At 45.4% G+C, this 25,005-nt stretch overlaps 2 protein-coding genes across 2 annotated transcripts; both read left to right on the top strand.

Moving 5' to 3' along the window:
* The first annotated feature begins 3,247 nt into the window (after positions 1–3,247).
* LOC144166632 (uncharacterized) lies at positions 3,248–10,832 on the top strand. The gene is made up of 6 exons (XM_077696174.1): positions 3,248–3,450; positions 3,537–3,569; positions 6,677–6,718; positions 7,290–7,352; positions 9,108–9,164; positions 10,615–10,832. The coding sequence occupies exons 1-6, from the start codon at positions 3,321–3,323 to the stop codon at positions 10,731–10,733; spliced, it is 444 nt and encodes a 147-aa protein (XP_077552300.1). The 5' UTR covers positions 3,248–3,320; the 3' UTR covers positions 10,734–10,832.
* Positions 10,833–15,282: 4,450 nt separating this feature from the next.
* On the top strand, positions 15,283–22,308 carry LOC144166622 (uncharacterized). The gene is made up of 2 exons (XM_077696166.1): positions 15,283–15,700; positions 22,070–22,308. The coding sequence occupies exons 1-2, from the start codon at positions 15,538–15,540 to the stop codon at positions 22,294–22,296; spliced, it is 390 nt and encodes a 129-aa protein (XP_077552292.1). The 5' UTR covers positions 15,283–15,537; the 3' UTR covers positions 22,297–22,308.
* Positions 22,309–25,005: the final 2,697 nt, after the last annotated feature.

Below are 25,005 nucleotides of genomic sequence, written 5' to 3'. Positions count from 1 at the left end.
TGATGCGCACGACGAATGGTAATGAGCAAATTAGCTTACGTTTATTAGCGTTTAATGGACCCTTCTCGATGCCACAAGGGCCTTTGCGTTCTCGGTCGTAGCCGCGTCTCTAGTTACACAAATTACTCTTTCTGTCTCAAGAAGAGCTGGCTTTCCTTTTATTGGAACAGGAATTGCTAGAGGAACTGCTTTGTTAAAACAAAATTGTTGAAAAAAGCCGCAGTTGTTGCGAATAGCGAAAAAGTATCCTGTTAAATCAAACTCAGCCAAGAGCAAATGTACGCCGAAAGCAAAATCTCATTATAAAGAGCAGATTTTCCTGCTTTCTCCTAATTTGTCGCGATGAGAGCTTTTTCTCTATCGACCTTTAGCGACTTCCTGAAATTGTATGAGTTATCTGATGTTGTAACGTAATAGTAATGATTTTAATCTCTCTCTCTAGACTCACTGCCGGGGCTCACTCAAGCTTTGAAAAAAGCCCGCTTCGCTGTGCCGAGAGTGATTTTGGCCGAAGTCACGAAGACTGCCATGGTAAGGTGTCCTTGAGACCTCATGACTCAAGTAATAAATATAAAGCGCCTCTTGATCTGACAAATCTGAGGGATTGTTGTTTTATTGTAAATTACTTGCTGTGGCTTTGTTTAATGTATAACGTTGGAGGCAATTCTGCTGAGTACAAAATATATAATGTCATTATAACCAAAAAAAAAAACTTCCAGTAATGCATGTTTTTAGCATCTACGCGATGTTTGATTGTAGTGTTGAACGCACCGACGCAACGCAGGAGATGAGGCGCGCCGTAGTGGAGGGCTCCGGATTAATTGTGACCACCTGGGGATCTTTAACGTGCGCCGAAATCTCGTACACACGGGCGTGTTTGCTTTTCGCCTCCATCAGAAAAGCGGCCGCCGCGGCCGGGAATCGAACCCGCGACCTCGTGCTCAGTAGCGCAACGCCTTAGCCACTGAGCCACCGCGGCGGGAATCTACGCGATTTTTACAGACTACTAACATTGCATAACAGTAGGTTAGGGGGGGGGGGGGCTGCCAGTAAACTGCACTGAAGACATAATGTGCTTGGAAATTTTAATGTGATCACTGTTATTCAATGTGGTCCTGATAGTGTGGAAATGTTTGCATGGCATTGTGTTTTCTACAAGGTAGTGAAGTTGTGGTCAATGTGTGGTTACCATTAATTTAATTAATGACCTATATAACTTATCGCTTTCTTTTTGAAGCCACCTAAGAGCCTTACGCAAAAAGAAAGGGCCGCCAAAAGGAAGCAAGCTGCAAGGAGGGAGCTAGGGGGCATCATCGATGCTTTTAACGCCTCTGACCGCAGCCTAGAACTTCCGAACGTAAGTTTCACTGCAACTTATGTGTATTATAATATATCTATTCTACCAGAATTTGACCGACATTTAATGGGGTAGTTCTGAACTCCGGTTTGATGGAAGGAAGCTCATTTGGTCAGGATAGGTCATGGTATAATGGAATAGCAAAATAACACCCACCAAAATATTTCACTAATTACATATGTTTTGGCTCGTACATGAGATTCCTGTTCACTACAGAAGCATCAGTACATAGGGTCCATTTAAGCACAGCCAAAAATATGACTTTCAGAGCATTAGTAAAGAGGAGGCAGATTGCCCTTCGTTCATCTTAGCTTTCGTTGGGGAGCCTACATGTATCTTATACTAGCAAAGTATTTTGGTTGCTGTTTGTATGTTTTATTGTGGCTACTTTAATTATGACTAATATTTGAGCAGCTGTTTAAGTTAGCGCTGCTCGAATAAGTCATAACAAACCTTTTTAGCCAGCAAACATGCTTGTGAAAAAAAAGTTTTTATTGCAGCAATATCTCATTAGCATGACCACGACTGATCAATGTGATATAAATTTTAAAAGATTTTTCGCCAAAGTGTGGTTAAAAAGGGATGAAATTTTGGGTGTTACAAATGTGTTTCGGTCCACGGTGGATGGTGAGAGGGACAGAATCATTTAGCCGACCGCAAACCAAAGTGACTCCCTTGCAGTGACAATCAACGAAGTTTTGTTAACAAGATAAGTAAGCCCCTGTCCCCCCTTTTGTTGTAACTGTAGAAAGTTTATTAAATTCCACAGTTTGGCAGATGCCGTCTTATAGCTTTTGTAATTTCACCTTGCTTTTCACTTTAAAAACAAAATATTTTTTTCTTTATTTTTTTACGCAGGACATCTTCTGTATTGAGGTGCAATGTCTAACTCACTTGTTTAGTTGCTATCGCACGTGGCAGAAAATTAAAGGCTGAGACGTGATTGGTACTGGCTTGGCTTAGCCCAGCCAGGACCCTGCATCGCGCAGTCTAGGATGGTGGCAGACATGGCTGTTCTCATTTAATAAAGGGGCAGGCCATAAATCGGATGCTTACTGGGTAGAAGTAGAAATTTAAGCATTAATAAAAACAAACTTTGCTTTGAATTTAGTCAGCTGTAATCAATACTGAAATTCGAAACAGTGCCAAAAGATGGGACAAAGAAACGATGAAGGCACTGACTAACCAACAATTAGTCAGCGCCTTGTGTCGTCGTTTTCTTGTCCCGTCTTTTCACACTGTTTCAAATTTCAATATGCACCACCAACTAGCCCAAACCACCGTTCTAACGCAGTGTAATCAATAGTCCCATAAATCTGGGTTTAACGCTGTAGCTTTTTTAACCTAAAATGTGGGTGACCAAGAGACGAAAAAAGGTATCATCTGTATTGAAAGCTTGTTGAAGCTACATTAGCAGGCATTACATGTACTAGTATGTATTCTGCACTGAAACAATACATGACAATGTAAAGCAGGTACTGTTAGTGGTACTGCGTTCATTACTGTGCTGAGACTAGGTTTCAGTATTGTTTCTAAAGTACATATTTATGACATAATTTTTTTGTTTAGTGTGATGATCTAGCCGTGGCGGGGCCATCCATGGCTCAAGGGGACGGTATCGGCCCTGAGGAGTGTGCGGAGCTGAGGAGGCTCCAGGATAAGGTCGCAGCACTTGAGGCGGCCCTCCTTGAGCAGCAGGAGGGGCACAAAAAAGAAGTTGCTGCTCTGGAGGAGCAGGTCCGAGAGCAGCGATGCCGGGCGGACAGACTGTGCGATGCCCTCTTGGAAAGGATAGGTAAGTGGCAGCCATTGTCAAATGATTGTCATGCTTATATAGACATTTAAAATGTTATTCTTTAAAATACTACAAAAAACATAGTGAAGTAGCGTGGTAAGGACGGGACAAAAGTAGAGACCACTCGGGACTAGCGGTAGACCTGTGTGCTCTCTTAACCATGTTTCAATGTTCGAACCACCTATCCCACATTTACTTGTGACTACAAAAAATTTTGTGACTTCTGCAGAAATCGCTCGGGACGCTGTTGGGCCGGACGTGGTGGCAAAATTTTCACTGCCCGACAACGAGCCCACAGGTTAGTTTGACTTCCCTTTATTTTGGAGATATTTTATTCATTGTAGTCTTTCTATCTTGCTTATATTTCCTTTGCTTAATTTGCAGTTCGCAGTTCGACACCAACTGCACAAACACAAGGTAATGAGTGACAATGTTTCTGTGCTTGTCAGTCCTATATTGTAAGAGAAGAAATTCTTAAAACTCACACCTCAGCTTGTAGTTCAGGTTTGATAAACAAGCACAACATGATGCAGGCCAAGATAAAGGACAACATTCTGGACAAGGGCCAACCAGTTTATTCAGAGAACAATGTTGCCTGCAAAACAATACTGAAGTGCTGGTTAGGGCTACCGAACATCCAAATAATGTCGGCTGATATCTTGCACATGTAAAAGAAAAAATGCTCTCACATCTCGAATCAGCATGAAAACGTGCCTGTTATGTAAGCCTCAAACCTAATATCATTCTCTGCTTGCTAATGGGTGAATTTTGGGGAGTGGATACCGTGCAGAGAGAGGGGGGGCTTTCCCGGAACGGCACGGAAGTTTGAAATTAGCAGTGGATTTAGTCGGGACCCTTACATGGGTGGGAGCATTTGTTCGGGATTTCATGGTAGTTTATGTCAAGGCCAAGTACTAGGCCTCGCCTTGCAGTGCTTTGCTTGCCCCTGTATTTGGTCCTTCAAGAGTACTCGTGTTATCTTCTCGCTTAAATGCGGGCTGAGGTAATGAGATTGAATTGCTAAGCATTCCAAAGAAGGTGAGAACTGTGTGAGCCAGGTGCAGCAAGCCCATTTCTTAGTGCTAATGCAATGGTTTTTCTGCTTTTATTTTTAAACTTTTTGTTTTCGTATGTGGGCCAGATATCAAATGAGTGTACGTGGCTTGTTAGAAGGTTTGTGCCATACAATACATCGACAAGTTGTTGCCAGGGCAGTGTGGTATGTTGGGCAAGTTATGTTTTCACCTTAAATAAGTTGGGTAGAATCTGCCCAAAAGTGAATATGTAGGAGGCACCTAGCTGCAGAGCTTACAGTCTCAACGCATCCTTGGAACGGTTTTCTTTCATTCGGTAGTTTCTGTTGCAGAAACAGACACAAAAAGAATGATCAAGATATGTGCAGAAATGAGGGAGCTATTCAATCTGTAGATTTAAAAAACAAGCAAATGAATTGCAGCCCTCTTCTAAAAAATTTGGGGACTGCTGCTTGCTTTTCTACTGGCCCCGGTGGCGTGTTGCGGTACCAGTGATTGTGAAACATGAGAAGTTGTGGAAGTTTAAACCCACAATGTCCTGACTTGGGAAGCTCCTTTTTATGCTTGACGGCATTATTGACAGCACAATGCCGACAAGAGAGAACAAGTAACCAGAGGCTGGCATATTCATTTGCTGGCTCTGAATTGGTTTTTTTTTTGCTAGGCTTATTTCTCTGAACTCCCTACCACCCCTCAAGCTATTTTGGGCTAACTGGGCTTCTATTTATAGGAAGACCTATTTTGAGCTTGTCCTCTGAGTGCTGCTTTAATTCAAAGTGCAAAGCTGAGTTCTATGCTGAGGTTTCACGTGACATGACAATTCTTGCAAGCTCGTAGAAAGGCAAAAAACTGGCACACCGTGGTTAAAAAAAATGAAAGCGCACACAGAAAAAAAAAAGTTTGGTGGGGTTACAACTACCAACCTTCAAAACAAATTGGGTGCGTTACCACTAATTTGATTCTGGCAATAGAAGATGCTTTAAAAATTCAGTGTATGAAGCCAAGGGGTCAACACATATTTTCAGGTGTGTATTTTTTGTCATATTAGAGAAGTTCTGGCAGTGATAGCACTTGTCAAGCACCAATCTTTACAGACAGGCCCCATCATCCTAGCGCTATAACAGTGTAGCCAGAGCTTGCTGTATAGAAAGTGATTGCAGATTTGCAATCCTCCTTATGCAAACCAACGTAGCCATGAATGGGAAGCGTCACTAGTATTGCAGTTGTCTTGGGTAATAGGTTTCTACCTCAAATAGCTTGGTTGACTTGGTCTCAAGACAGCCGACTGCTGCTATAGAAAAAAGGATTGTTTTTAGGGGAATGGAATTGAGTTCCCCATTCCTAAAGCATGTCCCCTAACTTCAAGATATACTGAACTGGCGTACACTTTGTGATTACCATCTGCACGACTTCTGGCATCAATGCTGGTATATGCCGAGAGTGGACATCCATGTAAAACTAGTAGATGGGCAAGTTCTCGTGTATGCACCTTGGCTAAGTGTGCAGACACCGAGTGATGCTTAATCGGTTCATTGCAACATGCGGTGGAAAAGCACACAGCTCTCGGACCGAGCAAGCCCCCTATTACTATCTCCATTTATTTTCTTTTTTGAGTCGATAATCCAGTTTTTATGGTTACTTTAAAGAATACGAAATAAAGCATTCCTTGTTTAGGCCTTTTTGGTCAATACAGTGGCATGTATAAAATACTGGGAGCTCGGCCAATCATAACGTCCCTGTTTGTGTTGCCATATCTCGAGGCATCAGGTGTGGCATAGCCAGTGCCACATTTTATTGTGTTTTACCTAATTATAATTGAATAGCTTTTATTATTTCTGCACTGATTATTGGGTGGGGAGGGGGGGTGAGCACAGGAAGGAGACTGTCCCTTGCTGGACAGAGACAGTTCATCAGACCTCTTTGTCTTGCGGCAAAGTGTGCATGTCCAGACAGGGGTGTTGCATGAACATGTCTTACCATTGCTGCACATGTGGGGGCTTGGACGCACTTCTGTTTGTGAACCACTAGTATATACTCATTGCATTATTAAATGAAACTAGTTTAAAGTCAGAACTGAGGGTGCTGTATGTTCCATTTATATTTTGTGCTGTTTTTGACCTAGAAAACCAGTATTCATTGAGCAGTAATTATTCCTAACAATAGCTAATACATTTATTGCACATCAAGGCATGATAGTTTCATTTAGCAAGGCATGATAGCCTTGCGAAATTTTTATTTGAGCCAAGTTTTTCTCATTGTGTACCATCAGTTATTTGAATGCATTGGTTGCTGTGGCAACCTTCATCACTGCCCCTGATCCCTCTCCATGTGGCAGAAAAATTTCGCATACCACAAGCTCACTGTATTCATGGTATTTACCTACATGGGGAACTGTTACGAGCTTGTGTGCATTCATGTCATACAGGTGACATGTAGATTGGATCCTTCATATTTCGCGTACCAATGCATATGGAACTGTTCTATGTAGAGAGCCCGGCCCGTACGACGTCCTTGCCAGCTGCTCCTTTGAAGGCAAGTTCCTCTATAGCTGTTTTGAGTTTGTGCTGCATATTCTGTGCCTTGCAGTCTGGTAATTTTTTGCGCCATTTGTGTCATCTTTCATGTATTGGCTTAGATGGTTACGAGGAGAACTTCTTTTTAGAGGTTAAGAGTGCATCGATGTTCTGAAAAGCCACTGTACATTATTGCTGCTCACCAGGTCTAGAAATAATGCTTTGGCGTGTATGAAGAGTCCTTTTTGAGGCAAATCGCCAATCGCTGCAGTTTGCACGATCATTAGAAAAATGAAGCCGACTGGATACGGCAGCGAAACAGTATTTGAAAGCAAAAGCCTTAAGTGCCTTAGCTATCTGCTGATGCTGCTGGCAATGGAACAAAGTGTTTTTTTTTCTTGCACATACCTGCTGGGGGGATGGCCACGAATCGGGAGCTTTGAGGGGCTAATGTTGCTTGCAGGTCACTGGAAGGAGCATTGGCCACTGAGTTACATTTATTTTGTGTGAGCATAATTAGTAGTTGCTTGGCGTTTAGTTTCTTTTCGATTAATCTAGGAGCATGTTTATTGATGACTTTTAAATTTCAGGGGAGGACGTCATCCTGACAGCTGGCCACAGTGCGGCGTCATGGAGTGAGCGGAGTGAGCGAGGTTAGTCCTAGTTTCTGCCTTTTCTGTTTTATATTTTTGTTACAGTTTGAAGTTGAAAAACTGTCTTTACTGTATGAGCAGTGTCTTAAAACTTTCCCACTTACAGAGTAAAGTGGTAATGGCATGATGAATGAGAATTGTTACCCAGCATTACTGGCACGCTACAGTGCAACACTTTCTCGTGACAGTGGACAAGCCAGTTGTACTGCCTGTTGTTTAGTTTGCTTTAACGAGTATTTTTTCGAACAGAGTCCAGGAAAGCAACAGTTTCTTTGGCGCCTGCCAATTTCATGCACGATTACATGAGCGTACTAGGGCAAGTTGAGCATCTGGGATGAGCTTAATGCAAAAGTTGTATCATGCACATTAGTCACCGCATCACACTGACAGGCATTTCCCTAGAGTGTGCAGCCATCATTATAAGGCATTGAAATGAAAATGTGGAACTTTGTGCTCATTGTTGTGGGGTGCAAGGACAGGTGTTTTTTGTACGCTGGACAAATCAAAAACTTATGCAGAAATAAAATGGGCAGGGTCCCAGTTTCCACCGCAAAGTATACATTACATGATGTGGTATGTGATTGCTCTTGCAGACTAGAGGAAATTAGTTAATTAGCTGCTGGGGAGAGCTAAGAAGGAGAGGGTCACATTTTCAGGCACAAAGGCGGGAAGGGGTGCAGCCGACCAAGAGAGCAAACCAAAAGCAGGGGGTGAGGGGGTTATTATTCAGTTTTGAGGAAAACACAAAAAGAAATGGATACGGGTATTATTGAGCTCATCAGAAAGTTAATGTGCATGCAACCGAGTCCTTGGGAAGGGGAGTGGGACCCGCCGCGGTGGCTCAGTGGCTAAGGCGTTTCGCTGCTAAGAACAAGGTCGAGAGTTCGATTCCCGGCTGCGGCGGCCACTGTTCTAATGGAGGCGAAAAGCAAAAACGCGCGTGTGTACGAGATTTCGGCACACGATAAAGATCCTCAGGTGGTCAAAATTAATCAGGAGCCCTCCACTGCGGCGAGCCTCATCGCCTGCGTTGCGTCGGCGGTTAACCCCTACAATCAATCAATCAATCAAGGGGGGTGGGGGATTGAAGGGGTATCAAGAAGAGTGAAAGGAACAGAAGAGGGAGGAGAGAGGAGTGCAGTTATGTCTTGATCACCACATCGGCAGAGGCCTACAAATGCAGGGGGCACAGCATCATTAGGGAACTACCAAAGCACGTGAATAATTTTTGGAGGCCACAGGTGGCTGCCCCTGTTTTACCTTTCCTTCAGGTTCACCACTGTTGAAGCATGTCATGGTTACACCAGTACATTTTGCCAGGCCAGCCGTGTGTTATGTGCGATAGCTTGTTGTGCTCTTCCACAAGGACAATCTGATTTGCTCAGTTGCACCAATGTGGTGTGCCAGCAGTGGCTGTACTGGGAGGCAGTGTTCGTAGGTATCGCTTTTGTAGATGATGTGCTGGTATAGTTAGATGTACCTGTGTTGAAATTTTCTATGCCAATCCTAAGCCTTCGCAACCACAAATAATTTAAAAAATAAGCTTTATCTTTCAATTTGACGCAAATATTTTCTGACAGTAAAAAAGAAAGGTGTTTTCTCTAGCTTTGTATCATAAAATGTTTCAGCCTCGCTTGGGACATAAGCTTGTATAGTGAATTTATTGTGCCCAGCACACTTTCGGCTTGGCCTAGAGAATTTTTACAGACTGTACTTAGTTTTGAAAAGCATGCTATGATACCCCCTAATTTTCAGACCGAGATGCTGTTGCGGCCAAGGCTGTGGCATCAGGCAGTCATCTGCATGATGGTGGTGAGCCATAATTTCTGCATTTTTGTGCACCTTTTGATTATTTTCTTGTTTAAAAAAAATCAGTCCGCTTTGCTGGAAAAGCTTCTACATTCAAAAATTGTTCTTGCACAGACAAGCAAGACAGATATTGATACATTACGTTTTGCTTGGCCTCAAATATGCTTTTACAACATGGATAAAGGTAGAACATGGCAGTAACAACAGTTTTATTCTGGGCTTTGTAACCAGTGTAGGAGCAAAGCTGCCTAATACATTCTTGCATTTGTTTTGTCATGTAATTCTTTGATGGATTCAGCTTTTACGTTGTATATTTGCTTGATTCCTGCTTCCTTTTGGATGACAGCTGCTTCAGGTCACTTCTGTACAGCCAGCAGGCTTTTTAGGAGTGGTAAATTAAGGAGACTTGCTGTAATTTAAGTGCTGCAGGCAAAAATGTGAGGTATAACTTGTCTATCTAGGAAACCATTGTCTGCTGGCAGCGCACTGCCTTGTCTTTTATGTGGGGTGAGTGCTAGGGCTGACATACTACTGCAGCACTAATGCAATGTGTATTGCACCAGACAGACATATTCCAGTAGCTGAAACATTCTACTTTGAAGATGCAAATGTGCAGTGTGGTCCACTGTTAAAGTGAATTGAGTGTGTGGCAACTGCGCTCTACGAAGCGCCGATGCTGAGAAATGGCGAGTTTCGGCAGGAGCAAGCACATGCGCACTGATCCCACTAGGCAGGAGCAGTCGCGCATCATCTGCTACGTATGTGTTATCTAAACTTGTTATAAATTGAGTGCACAGTAATGGTTTGGCCTAGATCTTCGTTCTATGGCACATGTGAGGTAAAAAAAATTGTAAGGCACACAGAATCACAGAAAATTGTGGCACAAGGCGGGCAGCACAGGCTGGAAAGGAAAACAGGAGCCGCCAAATGAGAGCTGGTAGAGAAGGCGACAGTGGAATGTTCTGGACATGCCTTGTATATGTCGCTGCGTGGGCATTAGACCCTAATCACCAGTGAGGAAGGCCGAGAAAGTATGCAATGGCAGATGAGGCTAAAGCAGCTTGAAATGCTGCTTATTGTAATTGCCATTGCAAGGAAGTGGCAGCTACAGAAGCTCCATGAGAGCAACATGCAAGTTTAACAGTAGATTAGCAGAACGTCCAACTAAGCCCTCATTTTCACAATGTTAAGAAGTTCCCCCGTAATTTTTCTTGGTTTAAGTACTAATACAATTTGTAAAAGGAAGAGACATTTCACACAATGCATGGTGTAAAAGAAATTCGAATCTGGAATTTGCCCACGGCCAATGAAGTTCTGTTGATGTCAACAGCAGTGCATGTTCTGACCTACATTTAAGATCAGCCAGACAGTGCAGTGCTTTTCCCTAGCTGTGCACTCCAGAGTTCGTGTTTTGTCATTACGAAATGTGTCATTGGTGTCCTTTTTTCTTCAGGTACCAGTGCTGAAGCAGTGGGACTGCCTGCCGCCAGCAGGACAGCCTCAGTTGAGCGGCAGCAGGAGAGCCTGCCACCACTGTTTGCAGTTAAAGATGGCGAGGTGTGTATATGCTGAGGAGCGTAGTCCATCAGTTGAAAACATGATTTCAGCCACGCACAATGAAGGCCTGGTCTTGAACCGCATGAGCCTCAGTACGCATGTGCTCTTTGTCGAATGCTTACGTGACTTTTATTTGGAAATTAGGCATTTTTGTTCTCCTGCGGCACGCATTTTTTACTAGTAAAATGATTGTACCATACCATCTTTCATGGAATTTTATTTTAAAGCTTAAAGGAGTACTGACACGAAATTTCAAAGCTGAGATAACTATGTAAAACACTTCCTTTTTATCAGGAGATACCTCCCAGCAAGTTTCAACAGCAACCGTTCAGCGAAATATATTTGAAATCCATCTTAATCTTCGCCCTCACGAGAATGCCCAGAGCGGGCCGGCATGACATCATGTGCTACTTGCCCCAAACTGCTGACGTCGGGGCTCCCGTGACGAAGCCGACGCGCTGGCGGTGGTTGGCGCGCGCTGCTCAGGCGTGTGTACACATCATGGTTTTGGGACTGACGTCATGCTGCCCGGTCCTGTGGGGACGGCGAAAACCTTGGCCGGTCTGGGCGCGCGCGTGCGCTCGCTCGCGCGTGCTTCCAGAGAGGCAGCGATGCGGCAAGAATGGTGACGTCATGTGATACATCCTGTCATGGCGGCCGCTCGGCGTTTTTCAGTCGAAACCAAAACTGGCACGAATAAACGACGCCGTAAATGAATGTTTACGCTGCGCTCGACCGTCTAATCTGTCATTCTATGATTAGTGGGCTGGTAGGCACGCATAGCAGCGAAAAAAACTTAACACGAAAATTTCGTGTCAGTACTCCTTTAAGCAGACATGCTGAACGGGCGTAAAAATGAACAGGTACAATTAGGTTGAATAAAATATGTGCATTTAAATATGTGTAGTATTTCCTGAATGACTGGGAATTCAGTGCTGCCACTTTTTAGTACATTTGGAAACTGCATCACGACTAGAATATATGCTTACAGACAAAAAACAGTGCAGGGTAATTGTGTTGTACACATGTGTAAATAATACATGCGAATTTTAGTCTCTGGGCAATTGCAAAAAAGAAATTGCTGTTGTGCTCCTTTTAAATAAAATAGCTCACATTTATCTTTGATCAACTGATGGCCCAGCAAATGCAAGTAATGCATTATTGCGAAATCATAATATCTATCAGATAATCAGAGCCATTTACTATCAGTTAATTTTTACTCTTCTTCCTATGAGAAGAAACATCCTCCTCTCGGGAGAAGAGAAGGATCATTCCTTTACCAGTGTAGAAGACCATGGGATTGAGTAGTGCTGTAGCGTATTTAGGAGCGATGTTAATCCACTTACCTCTAATGTCACTCCCTTCCTCCTCTTAAAGGCCAACTGCACTCAAAATTTCGACCCCTTGAAAACTTAAGACTTCAAGCTAGAAAATATTAAAACTGAAATAAGTGTATCTACGGCGTGAAGGGCCATAAAAAAATCTGGGATTTTGGAACGCACTGAGATGAGCACAGTCATTACGGCCCAAGCCGGCCTGCTGGAGCAAACCTGTGCACAACTTTTCACGCTTACACCAGCCCTATGAGAAGAAGCACGCCCAGCGGAGCTCAATCAGTTCTACTGGCTGGCCGCAATGTCACTTCCATTTCATGGCTGTTTTGCGTGTTTCGCTGGCAGATGCAGCATTGCCTGCGACAGAGCTATTTTAAACATTTGTAACTAACATTTGTAACTGATGTCCCTGTTGGTATGGTGGTACGTACTGTACTTTCACAGTAAATTTGGCTGAGGTAAAATTTGAGTGCAGTTGGCTTTTAAGGAGGGACTCTGCGAAGTAGGGACATCGCTAACTTACCAAATAAAAAAGAAGTTAGCTCACTTCTGTGTGCAGGGGCTACACACACTATTTCAACAAATGGCACAACTTGAAGCTGTATATGCAAGTGAGTTCACCTTACTGACATTTCTTTAAACCCAATTTAGAAGTTAGTGAAAGGAGGGATTTTTTTTTTGCGAAACGGGTGACAGTGGAGACGTTAACGATTGTGACAGACTTACCACTAATAGTGCTGAAAATGCAAATGAGCGATGTGGGGCACTGTCTTAAAAGGACTATTCAGACAAAACACAAGTTTGGTTCATTCGAAAGCCTGCCGTGTTAGAATCGTGCTGACACCACGTTTAACGCACACTTCGCTCAAGTAAGCTATATAATTTGGAAAAAGGGAATGGCTGCGCGACTCACAGCTCATTTGCCACAACAGAACATAAGATGTAATATGCACAGCTGAGTGTTTGGCTGATGCCAGCAAAAGCAAATGCAAGTTAGGCAGGGAAATATAAGCTTGCAGAACGAGCTACTTGTGCTTAAATGTACTGCGTACTCATCTTATAGCAGTAAGAATGGTGGGGCAAACAATGGAACTTATGAAAGTACATGTGCACATAGAATCGCCAGTGCTACTGCTGTTGGTACTGCACGCACTATGTTATAGCTCCCCAGCAGCCTGGCACTTTGGGGTTGTCTCAGACTGCATTGGCCGACTGGTATAAGCGATGGTGTTTTACGCGACCCTGTTTGTTGAGCATACCGAGCGTTTCACGCTGTGATTACTTCTAGCTGTAGAAAAAACTAGCCAGGTGCAAATACAGTCATAAGCAAAATGAGAGCACACAGTAAGCTAGATTTTGAGAGTAGAGGGCGGCGCAACGAACGGGACGACGCGAAGATGAGAAACAGAAGCGCTTACTAACAAACAAAGGATTTATTGCATCGGGATACATGCTGGTCGACCACAAAAAACAAGAAAGAAAGAAGAAGGGGTAGGGGAGAAGGAACAAGGGAAAGCAGCACCAAATTGGTTGCTAAAAAATGCACAGCAATGGTGACAGGAGACACGTGTCAAGTTCTGAGATTGTGAATCCCTTTTTTGATGCGCGAGATGTCCGGTGGGCTAATGCAAACTTCACCGCGCTGAGAAATGCAAAACACCTCATAAATCTTGCGTGCCTTCTGCTCCCGATAACAGCCCAATACACCGCATTTTTCAAGCAAAAGTGTGCAGCCACAACTTTTGCAGTGCGCAGGAAGGTGCCCGCCAACAGACCCATTCAGTGCTTCAGCGTGTTCACGCAAGCGGTCATTAATGCAACGGCCTCTGTCTGGCCTATGTAGCACCTTTTGCAACTGAGTGGGATGCTGTACAGCACTTGAGATTCGCATTCAACATAAGGCCAAGCATGTTTCTTTTTGCAGGTCTTGGCTGGACTGGGCTTGCAACTAACTCTTCTGCACAGGCGTCGATCGGCGCAGGGAAAACAACGCAAACGCCGGCTCTTCCAACTACTTTCTTGATATTGTGTGACATCTTATGTACTATCGGCCGGAAAAGTAACCGGACCACTGCTCAGGCAGCCGGAGCGGCTGCTGGGCCCTCATGCGATTGTTTGTCAAGCGTCAAGCACCCGGGCGAGGGCGAGGGGAAGTTTGGCGTCAAGCGTGGCACTCTCGTCGTGAGCGAGCGCAGCGAGATAACAGCGCCGCGGTGCGCCCCAGCAGCCGCTCCGGCTGCCTGAGCAGTGGTCCGGTTACTTTTCCGGCCGATAGTACATAAGATGTCACACAATATCAAGAAAGTAGTTGGAAGAGCCGGCGTTTGCGTTGTTTTCACTGCGCCGATCGACGCCTGTGCAGAAGAGTTAGTTGCAAGCCCAGTCCAGCCAAGACCTGCAAAAAGAAACATGCTTGGCCTTACGTTGAATGCGAATCTCAAGTGCTGTACAGCATCCCACTCAGTTGCAAAAGGTGCTACATAGGCCAGACAGAGGCCGTTGCATTAATGACCGCTTGCGTGAACACGCTGAAGCACTGGATGGGTCTGTTGGCGGGCACCTTCCTGCGCACTGCAAAAGTTGTGGCTGCACACTTTTTCTTGAAAAATGCGGTGTATTGGGCTGTTATCGGGAGCAGAAGGCACGCAAGATTTATGAGGTGTTTTGCATTTCTCAGCGCGGTGAAGTTTGTATTAGCCCACCGGACATCTCGCTCATCAAAAAAGGGATTCACAATCTCAGAACTTGACACGTGTCTCCTGTCACCATTGCTGTGCATTTTTTAGCAACCAATTTGGTGCTGCTTTCCCTTGTTCCTTCTCCCCTACCCCTTCTTCTTTCTTTCTTGTTTTTTGTGGTCGACCAGCATGTATCCCGATGCAATAAATCCTTTGTTTGTTAGTAAGCGCTTCTGTTTCTCATCTTCGCGTCGTCCCGTTCGTTGCGCCACCCTCTACTCTCAAATTTATGTACCAACCAGCTCAAGCTTCAACTCTTCTGAGGTAAACTGGATGTTCCTACAGTCCACTGCAGACTACATGGCATACTAACATTTACTTGAAGACCTGTCTGTTACGTCATTGAAGACGTCACAAAACGTGATTGGGCAGAAGAATCAAAATTTTAGATTTCATGGATTAATTTATGATTGAATAAAGCATCATTTGCTGCTAAGCAAGTAAGTGCTCAAGGCACTAAAACACCAAATCTTTCCACCAATAAAACAAAGTTGTATTTTATCTGCGTGGTTCCTTGAAGACTGCATCTCCAAAGCTGCTGGTATTACTTAAATTCAGTTTATTCTATGTTAACCAATTTCTGTTGTTGACTTCCTGCAACCTATTTCCAAGCCTGCCGGTAATAGCTCCTGGTAGATTTCGCCCAAATTTGGGAATAGCCTTTGTTCCTATGTTGTGTGTATTTTGTCGTTACAGGTTCACCTTGGGTCCGGCCACCTAGTGAAAGAAGCCAAGTTCGGCTATATCATGGCTAGTCGGGCGCCGGCACGTGTGGCTCGGGAGCTGGCCCGCAATTTTTGGTCAGCCAAGGAGCTGCAGGCTCGGACGTTGACTGGCCAGTCCCACCGCCAGGAGCCGGGCGGAGTGGCCTCTCTGCCAGCTACGCCAACAAAAGTGGAGGCTATAATGTGTAAGGGGGCATTTTGAAAGAGGGAAGGTTGATCTGCATCAGTGAAATGTTACCATGCAGGCAGTGCAGTTATGTAGCAACCTGGTTTGACCCTATCAGGCGGCCCAAAACTACCATACCATTCCGAGTAGGTGCCCCCCAGCATGCAAGTCGAGATCACTGGCAGAGTGCGGAGGGTGCTCTATCCCAAAACGACACAAAAATTCACGATGGTGGCGGCAACGATCCCTCGCCAGGAAAAAGACGGAATCCACATTCACCTAACATTTTGCCAACGAGTGTTAGTCATCAATCTCAAAAATATAAAAAAAAATCCTCTGAGTCAGTCTCAGAGAAAAGTTTTCAGAATTCAGCTTGAAGTCTGCCCTGTTCTCCTGGTGTCCTGGCTCCAACATCTGCAAGTCCTCCATGCAGGCCGCCTTCCCCCGGGCCATACAGTGCATTCTATTGGCACAGCCCCTGAAAAACCATGCCGCGGTATCCTCGGGTACAGCAGCCCATGCCCCAGCAACAAAATCGAACATATGCTATTGGGCTGCTGCAACCCACAGTTGGATTGGATTATAGACTGAACGTCACATGCCAATGTTGCCTGTATGCAGTGTAGCTCGGGGTGTGGACACTATAGGGCAAAGGGAGAATCCCACAACAGCACGGAAATTTGAAATTAGCTGTTGATTAAGGGGAGAAGGGCCTTGATGGAAGGGGGGGGGGGGGCTTCCCAGGCAGCACAGGACTGTTCGGCCTAAAACAGGCCGGTGTACTTTGGCCGGTGATTTTCTGTCCGGCCGTTTTCCGGCAGCCATGTTCGGCCCATGTCCAAATGTGGGCCTTTTGGCCGTATACGGCCGTACTCCGATGGCTGTCCAACGGCCAGTGTCCGTCGGCCAGTCGACCGGCTTACAGTCATACGGCCAGATTCCAGCCGTAGGGCTCCGGCCATTCCAAAGCCACCCGTGTACGGCCGAAGTACGTCCGCCGGAGGACAGCCGAGATGCGGTCGTCGGACTCCAGCCGGACTACAGCTACCGGAAATACGGCCGTGCTACGGGCATTGGAGTTCAGCCACAGTACGTTAGCTGTACTGAGGCCGGTCACTGCATGTCGCGCAAGCAGATGACTCATTCGCGCAGTGCAGAAGCAGCACAAACCCAGCATTTTGGGTCCAATGCAGCCACATCAAAGTGAGTTCGCGCGCAAGCACCAGCCGTCAAGCTTTCAGCGCAGCTTTGCTTAATTACCAGCCTCAGTTGACAGCAAAATTCATTTATTAAACAGTGCTCACAAATTGTCGGTCCTTTAATTGCTGTGCCTCTCTTACTGCCAAACACAGAAAATATTCAGTTCTTTGTAGAGCTTGAATAGATGTATTGTCCAGATCCTGATATCCTCTGTGGGGCGGCTTACCTGTAATAAACGGGGAAAGAGGAGGGGGGGGGGGGCGGCGGAGGGCGCATTTTAGTGGGTTGAATTTCAGAGAGATAAATTGCGCCGCTTTTAGCCAATTTCTTTTAGGGCAATATTCCGGAACACTTTCATGCTATGACTACATAAACTATTTTTATAACAGTTGCTTGACCAATTTTGATGTATATAAAACCGGCGTGAATGCGTTTACGAAGCGTTTTGGTTCTCAACAAAACACTCAGGAGCATTTAATATAACTCCTTCACAAAAAAGTATGTCCAGTTTTTTGCCCATTTTTCTTGCAAAGACATTTTCTACTCGATCAACTTTTCTGATGATCTTGCGCAGGGCTGATCCTAAGAAGGAGCAAACAGGTACTTTCATTTTCAATCTATTTTAATGTTGTTTTCATGAGTGTACGTCCACACCACTCAATAGTCCAAAAGAACTTAATTTTCTTCTAATGTCATACTACGTTCAAAAAATTCTAGACGCGTCGCGAATGACGCCCTGCTTCAGGTGGCTGCAGTTGTATCCCTTTGTGTTCACGCAAGGAAAGGCGTAAAATTAGAGTTACATAATTTGTTTCAAACCAATAACATAGCAATGGTAGCATGTATACAGGAAACCTTGCATACTGCAACGAATAGGGCAATAAATATTTTATTGGTCAAGGTTGAATGCGTAGGGTTCTCAACCCGTCGGAGCAAACTTGCGCCTCTGGAAGTTTATTTATTTATTTATTTATTTATTTATTTATTTATTTATTTATTTATTTATTTATTTTTATTCATTTATTTATTCATTGTTTTATTTATTTATTTATTTATTTATTTATTTATTTGTTTGTTTGTTTATTTGATACCTGCTTTCCTTTGCATGCATTACAGAAAGGAGATACATAACACTAAGCATTAAATATGAGACAAAATAACAAAATAATTCTACAAAGCGCGCTGAAAATCGTCAATATAAACAGTTAATGCAATCATACGTCGAAGATAATTACACTGCAGCATTGATGTAAAATAAAAGGAATCGCGCAAGGCGTCACCTTTAAAGAAAAGTTAATAATTTGCTTTAAGCTAGCGGTCCCACTTTGAGATATGTAGAATGGCGCTTGGACATACTTCTCCCCTTCTACAACAGTTTTCGAATAATAGATATTACGAAAAAAGTTAAACCTGTGGTTTCGTCTGTGATCTTTCACGTCCTGCCATTTCAGTTTACTTTTACTTTCTCTCATGCTAAGTTGAGCGTGCCAATTACCTAATACGAATTGCACTGACATATTCTGTATGTTTTCGAGCGTATCAACGAGCTCTTTGGTGTAGGGATCCACGAAAACACATGCGTACTCCAAGATTGAGCGCACATGAGTGAAATACGGTTGTTCTTTTCAGTTAGATGGAGGTTCACTGAAATTTCGTCTCAGAAAACCAAAAAAATATGCAGCCGTAACTTTTATGGTGTGAACCTGCCTATTTAACCTCTAACCACTCCCTAAATAAACTCCTAGGTATTTATATTCCTCGGCCGTTGTCACAGCAGCATAATTTACGGTATACGTATCCAATTGGAATGAAGGTTTTTTTGTAAAGGTGCCGTTAACACACTGTTTAACATCCAAAAACTTTTCTGAATCAGCACACCAGGATGTTATTAAATGCGAATAAAACTGCAGGTATACGAAATCACGTTCATTCGCTATAGTCCGGTTAACTACACAGTACTTTTGAACAAAGCTATAGGGCCAATAGTAATAACAATGCAATAACCGATTCATTCAGTTCACAGGATGAAATGTACTACGCAGAATGTGATATGCAACACCATCATTTGCTTTTTTGCAGTCCAAGAATATACAGTAAACCACTTTAAGCTTATCTATTGCAAGAGCCAAATCGTGCGTGAACTTAACAATCTGCGTTGAGCAAGAAAATCCTGACAAAATCCGTGTTTGCTAGGATGCTGGCGATTATGTTTAACCACATGAGTCATATCCCAAGAGTAGCTAAGCTCACCTTCAAACATCGAAACCTAATTAACAGCTAGGCTTCGTCAGTGACAAGGCTCTGTGGTTATCGCAAATTTAAAATATTTTTTTTTCTAAATAGGCAGTCGTAAAATCCCATGAAGTAACAGTGCAGGGCATGAAGTTGATCCTACCAATGCACGAGCGAGTCTCTTCTACGTTTATCACCAAAAACATAGTGCAACATTGCTTGTCGCAGTTTAATTTTAAGCAGAATAACTTGCGCTTTTGCTCGCACTTGCCTTTCTTTGGTGGGGAGTCCTTGACATGGTGGCGGTTTAGCTCCTGCGTGGTTGCCGCTTGCTCGACGCCCTTGAAGGCCAGTTATTTTGGTGAACCATCTCCATCTCGGATCGGACATCTCTGGTGGATCGATGTCTCCAATGCTCTCCATTTCTTGAGCGGGAGAATAGCCTCGAGATGATGCGTCGACGAAGCCGGAGGCAGAAGCGTGGTAGCGGCGATGACTGGCGAGGCTTAGCTCACCCGTCGGTGTGGCACAGTCTTCTTGTGGCAATAAATGACATTTCGATGGCCTAAAAGGTTCCCTGCTAATGTCCAGTGAGTCCTTGCACCTTGCCCGTTCACCGAGAACACTCATTACTGTTTGACAAACGATGTTCGTTCATTTAAAACGTAGAAACACGGAGCGGATGAAAAACGCGTCCCCGTCGTTCGGCTCCCTAACGGCTCTTTGTCCCCCCAGAAAAAAACCGGTCGGTCTCCTTCCAAACACGTCTGTGCATGAATTCTCGGCGCCCAGGCGCGAGCCGTTGTTCGGCTGGATGCCGTTTGCCGAAAAAAGGACGTATAACCAGATACCTTACGTAGGCCGGTCTCCTCTTGAACACCGGTTGCCAAATATTCTGTGGCCATTCGCTGGCCGTAATTCGGCCGAGGACAGCTAACCGAATGCAAAACGTATATTCTGGGGCCGTACGTCCGCCGGACGCGCGGTTCACCGTTGAAACAACGAATGCACGGCAGCCGCGCTCCGGCCGGTCTCCTTTCGAACCCCAACTGCCGCAAGAATACGCATATTCTGTGGCCGGTCGCTTGCCGTGCTTCGGCCGATTACCGCTTCCCGAAGAAAAAACGGATGCCCTAAGGCCGTACTTCGGCCGTTCTCTTTCTCAACATCGGCAGCCGTAAGAGAACTGAATATCTGGCAGCCGGTTAGCTGCCGTTGTGCGTCCGGACACGGGCGGACGGAAAAATGCCGAAGCGCTGGTTGCCGAATGTTGGCCGTTCAACGCATGATCAGTGGCTGCCAGAACCTGGATGCTGGCCGGACATGCCAGAAAGCGGCCATAGACGGGCCGGTCTTGGGGCACACTTTCTGTGCCGCCTGGGTTGCTTGTTTGGGATCTTGCGGGAGGTGTCACATGCCACCAGCATGCCCTCCAACATTTTGCACAACCTTGTGCTAAATGTGAGATTATACACCCGAGATAATTTACATGAAAAAAAAAGCTCTGCTTGCTCATTTCTTTATTATGAAAAAGAAACTCAAAACAAGCAACATAAGTTTGCTTTCAATCAATTTGGTTTGTTTGTGGTTTCGCTTTATCGAAGCCTAATGGTACGAACTGCAGAAAATATGAAATGCAGATCACTGACCAAGTAAAAACATAAAAATTGATGTTTGGGAGCAGTGCGACTCGTTTTACGCAATGAACTTGAAAGCACCGATTTGTGTGGCCTTCAGTGATCTTGCCAGAGTTTTGGCATCTCTGGGGAACTTGCAGCCACCAGTCCTATTGATTTTCTGTAGTTCAGTCTGGATAACCAAGAATTCCAAATGAAGGCATGCTTATACGTTGTGCTCTATGGACAGAATCTGGGCAACATCCCAGTTTATCTTGTGCCCTGTTTTCTTTGCTTGCTCAGTGGTGGCATTGGTAACCACTTTCTCTTTTTGGAATGGCAGTGCAGGGAGAGTAAATTCCTGTTTTTAACGAAGCTTTCTGAGAGCGAAGGGAATTTTATGTCCTGAGGACTTTGTATAAAGTTTTGTGTATGTGCCTCGGGTGTGCCTGTCTTGACAGTGTCCTACCCTATCACCAGAGTCCTTCAATGCTTCTTTGGTCATGAAACTCCCAGCCAAGTTTCGTACGGGGACAGATGCTATCAGCGAGGGGCACCACCACAGATCAGAGGGCATCGGGCTCGGCCGCCGCTGCTCTGTAGCCAGTCCGGCAGGCAGGAATGCAGTAGCAGCATGTCTGTTCACGCCAAATGTTTTCGTCACTCACAAAATGACAAGTCCATTTCAGCAGTCCACGACGCATGAAGCGAAAGCGCACTGCTGACAAGGCGCCGAGCGTCCGTTTCCTGCCAAACGCACTCTGACCATTTCCCCTGCTGCCCTGCCCTCCGATCAACACCAGTGCCGTGGTGCAGCCTCCCTGGGCAGCGCACGGAGCTCTCCCACAGCGTGACGGCACAGTTTCATGACCAGAAAAGCATTTAAGGACTCTGCTATCACTATAAATGTCAGTTTAGTGCAACACCCACCGTGGTTGCTCAGCGGCTAAGACGTGCTGCTCAGCCCAAGGATATGGATGCGATTCGCGACCTTGGCAGTTGCTTTTTAGATAGAGGTGAAAAGCAATAATGCCTCTGTGTTTGAAATTTCGGCGCACGTTACGGATCCCCAGGTGGTCAAAATTATCCGGACTTCTCAAGTATGGCGCTCCTCATCGCTTGTGTAGCATTGGCATGTTAAAACTCAATCTCTCAGTTAGTGCAAAGTCTCACAAGTGGGTCAGCAAACTGGCTGTGTAACTGGACAGTCCCTAAATGCTTCACGTTTTCTTGTGAGCACCACAAGGTTTTGCAAATGCTTGTGAGACATTTTGATCTGCGTTCATTTTCAAATCCAGTACTAGTGGTTCAACTACAGAGCATCTGGTGCCGTTTTGCAGGTGCCGTGCAAAAGGTGGTACACGATAATCCGTGTGATGAGCCACCCGCGAAGAGGATCGCACGGGGACGGAAGGCCCTGCGGGGCCTCTTCGCTGAAAGGGGCAGGCTCATGCGCCTGAAAACGCCTGGCGTGCCTGCCGTTGCCGTGCCTGCCGTAGCCGTGCCTGCCGTTGCCGTGCCTGCCGAAGAAACTGAAGAGGGTGCTCTTCAAGCTGCCAGTGCTTAATAAAGCAGCATAGATCACCTCTCGAACAACTAAAGAGGAGAGTTGGGCGAGCTGGTTACTGACTAATGAACTCATACTTCTAGCGAACTTTAACACAGGATGAAGAAAGAAAAAACGAAACACACGCTAGACTTCAACTGGGTTTATGCAAAAGGGAACAGAAAAGCACGCATATATGTACATGATTCGAAAAAACAACCAAACAAGCACGATTCCACGGGAATGAAACACCGCAATGTTCGCACACGCTCTATCACTTTTACACTGAATCACAAACAATGCCTGGTCACATCACAGCGCCTGTTCTTTACCGACAGTTTGCACACCAGTCGCCGATTGCACATGATCAAGGGACACCCCTTCTCTTGATCATGTGCAATCGGCGACTGGTGTGCACACTGTCGGTAAAGAACAGGCGCTGTGATGTGACCAGGCATTGTTTGTGATTCAGTGTAAAAGTGATAGAGCGTGTGCGAACATTGCGGTGTTTCATTCGCGTGGAATCATGTGCTTGTTTGTTTGGTTGTTTTTTCGTATCATGTACATATATGCATGCTTTTCTGTTCCCTTTTGCATAAACCCAGTTGAAGTCTAGCGTGTGTTTCGTCTTTTCTTTCTTCATCCTGGGTTAAAGTTCGCTAGAAGTATAAACTCAATTTTTGGAGTGTTAATAAAATTTTGTTGTTTACAACTGGAGTAGATGTTTTAATGCTTGCACGATAGCTTCTAGGGCTGGTCTGTGTTTGGTATAATGCCCAGCCGGTTCTAGCTGCTAGTGGGCGTGCTTTCAGGGGACTGCGCGCTCGAATTTCAGCGCCAGCGCGCTCGATTTTCAGCGCCAGCGCGCGCGATTTTCAGCGCCAGCACAAGCGTTTTCGAGCGGCCAGCGCCACGCGCTTTCGAGCGGCCAGCGCCACGCGCTTTCGAGCGCTTTCTAGCGGCCAGTGCCACGCGCTTTCGAGCGGCCAGTGCCACGCGCTTTCGAGCGGCCAGCGCCACGCGCTTTCGAGCGGCCAGCGCCACGCGCTTTCGAGCGCTTTCGAGCGGCCAGCGCCACGCGCTTTCGAGCGGCCAGCGCCGCTGGAAAGTGCGCGCGCTGGTCCGGAAATCAGGCGCGCGCTGAACTCTGCCCGCCAGCGCGCTGCCTTTTCGGATAGGGATGTGTCCCTAAGGGTGACCGCGAAAGGCTGCCCGTATCACTTCACCCAGTGTCTCATGCGGAGCTGGCTGAGCTTGAATTACGGGTAGCTTCTTATAAGTTGACGTTTATATCAATATAAATTCTTGCAAAAAGCTTTTGCCAATCATATCCCGTCGCCAACTTATTCAGAAAATATACTTTTTTTTGCAGTTCATGGAGATGTATTAAAGAGCCAGCTACAGTCAAACCCGTTTTTAGCGAATTGCAATATGCACCGTGATTAGTTCGATATACCCAATAGTTCGATATAGCCGAACCCACCTATAACGAACTTATCATTACAAGTTCGCAATCCGCGGGAGCCCACCTCCCCCTCCCGAACTCCACCATCCCCGCATGCAGAAACGAACACAGTAAAGTAGTCGTTACCATACCCAAAATAATCCATTTATTGCAAGTAATAAAGCTACTTTCCGCCGGAACTGCCTACTTTGCAAAGAAAAAAGCGGCGATTTTTGTTTTGACTTTCGTTTTGGCGGCTTCAACCAGCATAGCATTCTCTACACGAAACATTATTCGCACCAGTTCGAGTCCGCGTCCTCCGAAATCTAAGAAGCATTGGCGGAGCACATTGACTGCCGAAAGCGCTTCATAATAAGCGTCGGACGGCTTTCACTCACGACATCATCGGGAATGTGTGGGAGCTCTTCCCACAGTTCACTGATGCTGCTGTCTTGGTCCGGACTCGCTGACTGCGCGGGTTCCGTCGTGAGTCCCGCGCGCCGGAAACAGTTACGGAAAGTGTCGGGCGTCATGCCGCTCCGTGCGAGGCGCAGTGTCTAAGTCGCAACTCTTGCTACGTGGTCGCGGCCAATCCACATCTCAATCGCCGCTCCAAGACCATGCATTTCGGCGGCCATTCTAGGCGCGCAGAGTTCGATATATCAGATGTGAACTTTGTTATAAGGAATATGTTTCCTATGTATTTCCGTAAGTGAATTATTTTTGTTCGATATATAGCATAATTCGCTCTATCCGGGTTTGTTATATCCGGGTTTGACTGTATCATAAAGTGGGTGAGAAAGCTGGTGGGACTGGCAGTTCGTTTGCCCCTGGTGGTTCCACATTGGCATTCATCTCTCAAGACTTTGACCGGGAACTCCAGAATGGACGCAGCTATTGACGAGTTTGCATCGTATTGTAAACCACAGTGGCTGGCATCGCAAGCTCAAACAGCATTGTGGAATCAAAGCGACCACAACGGTAGTCTCCGTACAACAAACCTCATGGAAGGCGGACACCGATCTGTAACTGTAGCTTTCAAGTGCAGCCCCAACAAATCGGCGCCAAAATAACTTGACTACGCGATGTGGCGACTCGACGAAGACATCATTACTGCATATGTAGTTTTAGGTTTCAAGTTTGTTTTACAACAATAGAGTGTTGGGGGGTCCACCGGGCGAAAAAGCGGTCAGCGACCACTTGAATGGTGCCTGGCAGCCCCTAACCACAGCAGCTGTTTGGCAACGGCAAAAAGCATACACACTCTAGTTTATAGTATAGTATAT

Source organism: Haemaphysalis longicornis, unplaced genomic scaffold (genome assembly GCF_048455015.1).
Source record: "Haemaphysalis longicornis isolate Haplotype H1 unplaced genomic scaffold, Haemaphysalis longicornis Haplotype H1 scaffold_1, whole genome shotgun sequence".
In the NCBI taxonomy this organism is placed as follows: domain Eukaryota; kingdom Metazoa; phylum Arthropoda; class Arachnida; order Ixodida; family Ixodidae; genus Haemaphysalis; species Haemaphysalis longicornis.
This window is presented reverse-complemented; position numbering and strand designations above follow the sequence as displayed.

What these genes read in the sequence shown, in the direction of transcription:
- LOC144166632 (XM_077696174.1), top strand. Translation starts at nt 3,321, where the DNA reads ATGTTCGAACCACCTATCCCACATTTACTTGTGACTACAAAAAATTTT. An exon ending in GCCCGACAACGAGCCCACAG is followed by an intron (nt 3,451 to 3,536) that starts GTTAGTTTGACT and finishes CTTAATTTGCAG; the next exon opens with TTCGCAGTTCGACACCAACT. An exon ending in CAGTCATCTGCATGATGGTG is followed by an intron (nt 9,165 to 10,614) that starts GTGAGCCATAAT and finishes TTTTTTCTTCAG; the next exon opens with GTACCAGTGCTGAAGCAGTG.
- LOC144166622 (XM_077696166.1), top strand. Translation starts at nt 15,538, where the DNA reads ATGGCTAGTCGGGCGCCGGCACGTGTGGCTCGGGAGCTGGCCCGCAAT. An exon ending in AAAAGTGGAGGCTATAATGT is followed by an intron (nt 15,701 to 22,069) that starts GTAAGGGGGCAT and finishes GCCGTTTTGCAG; the next exon opens with GTGCCGTGCAAAAGGTGGTA.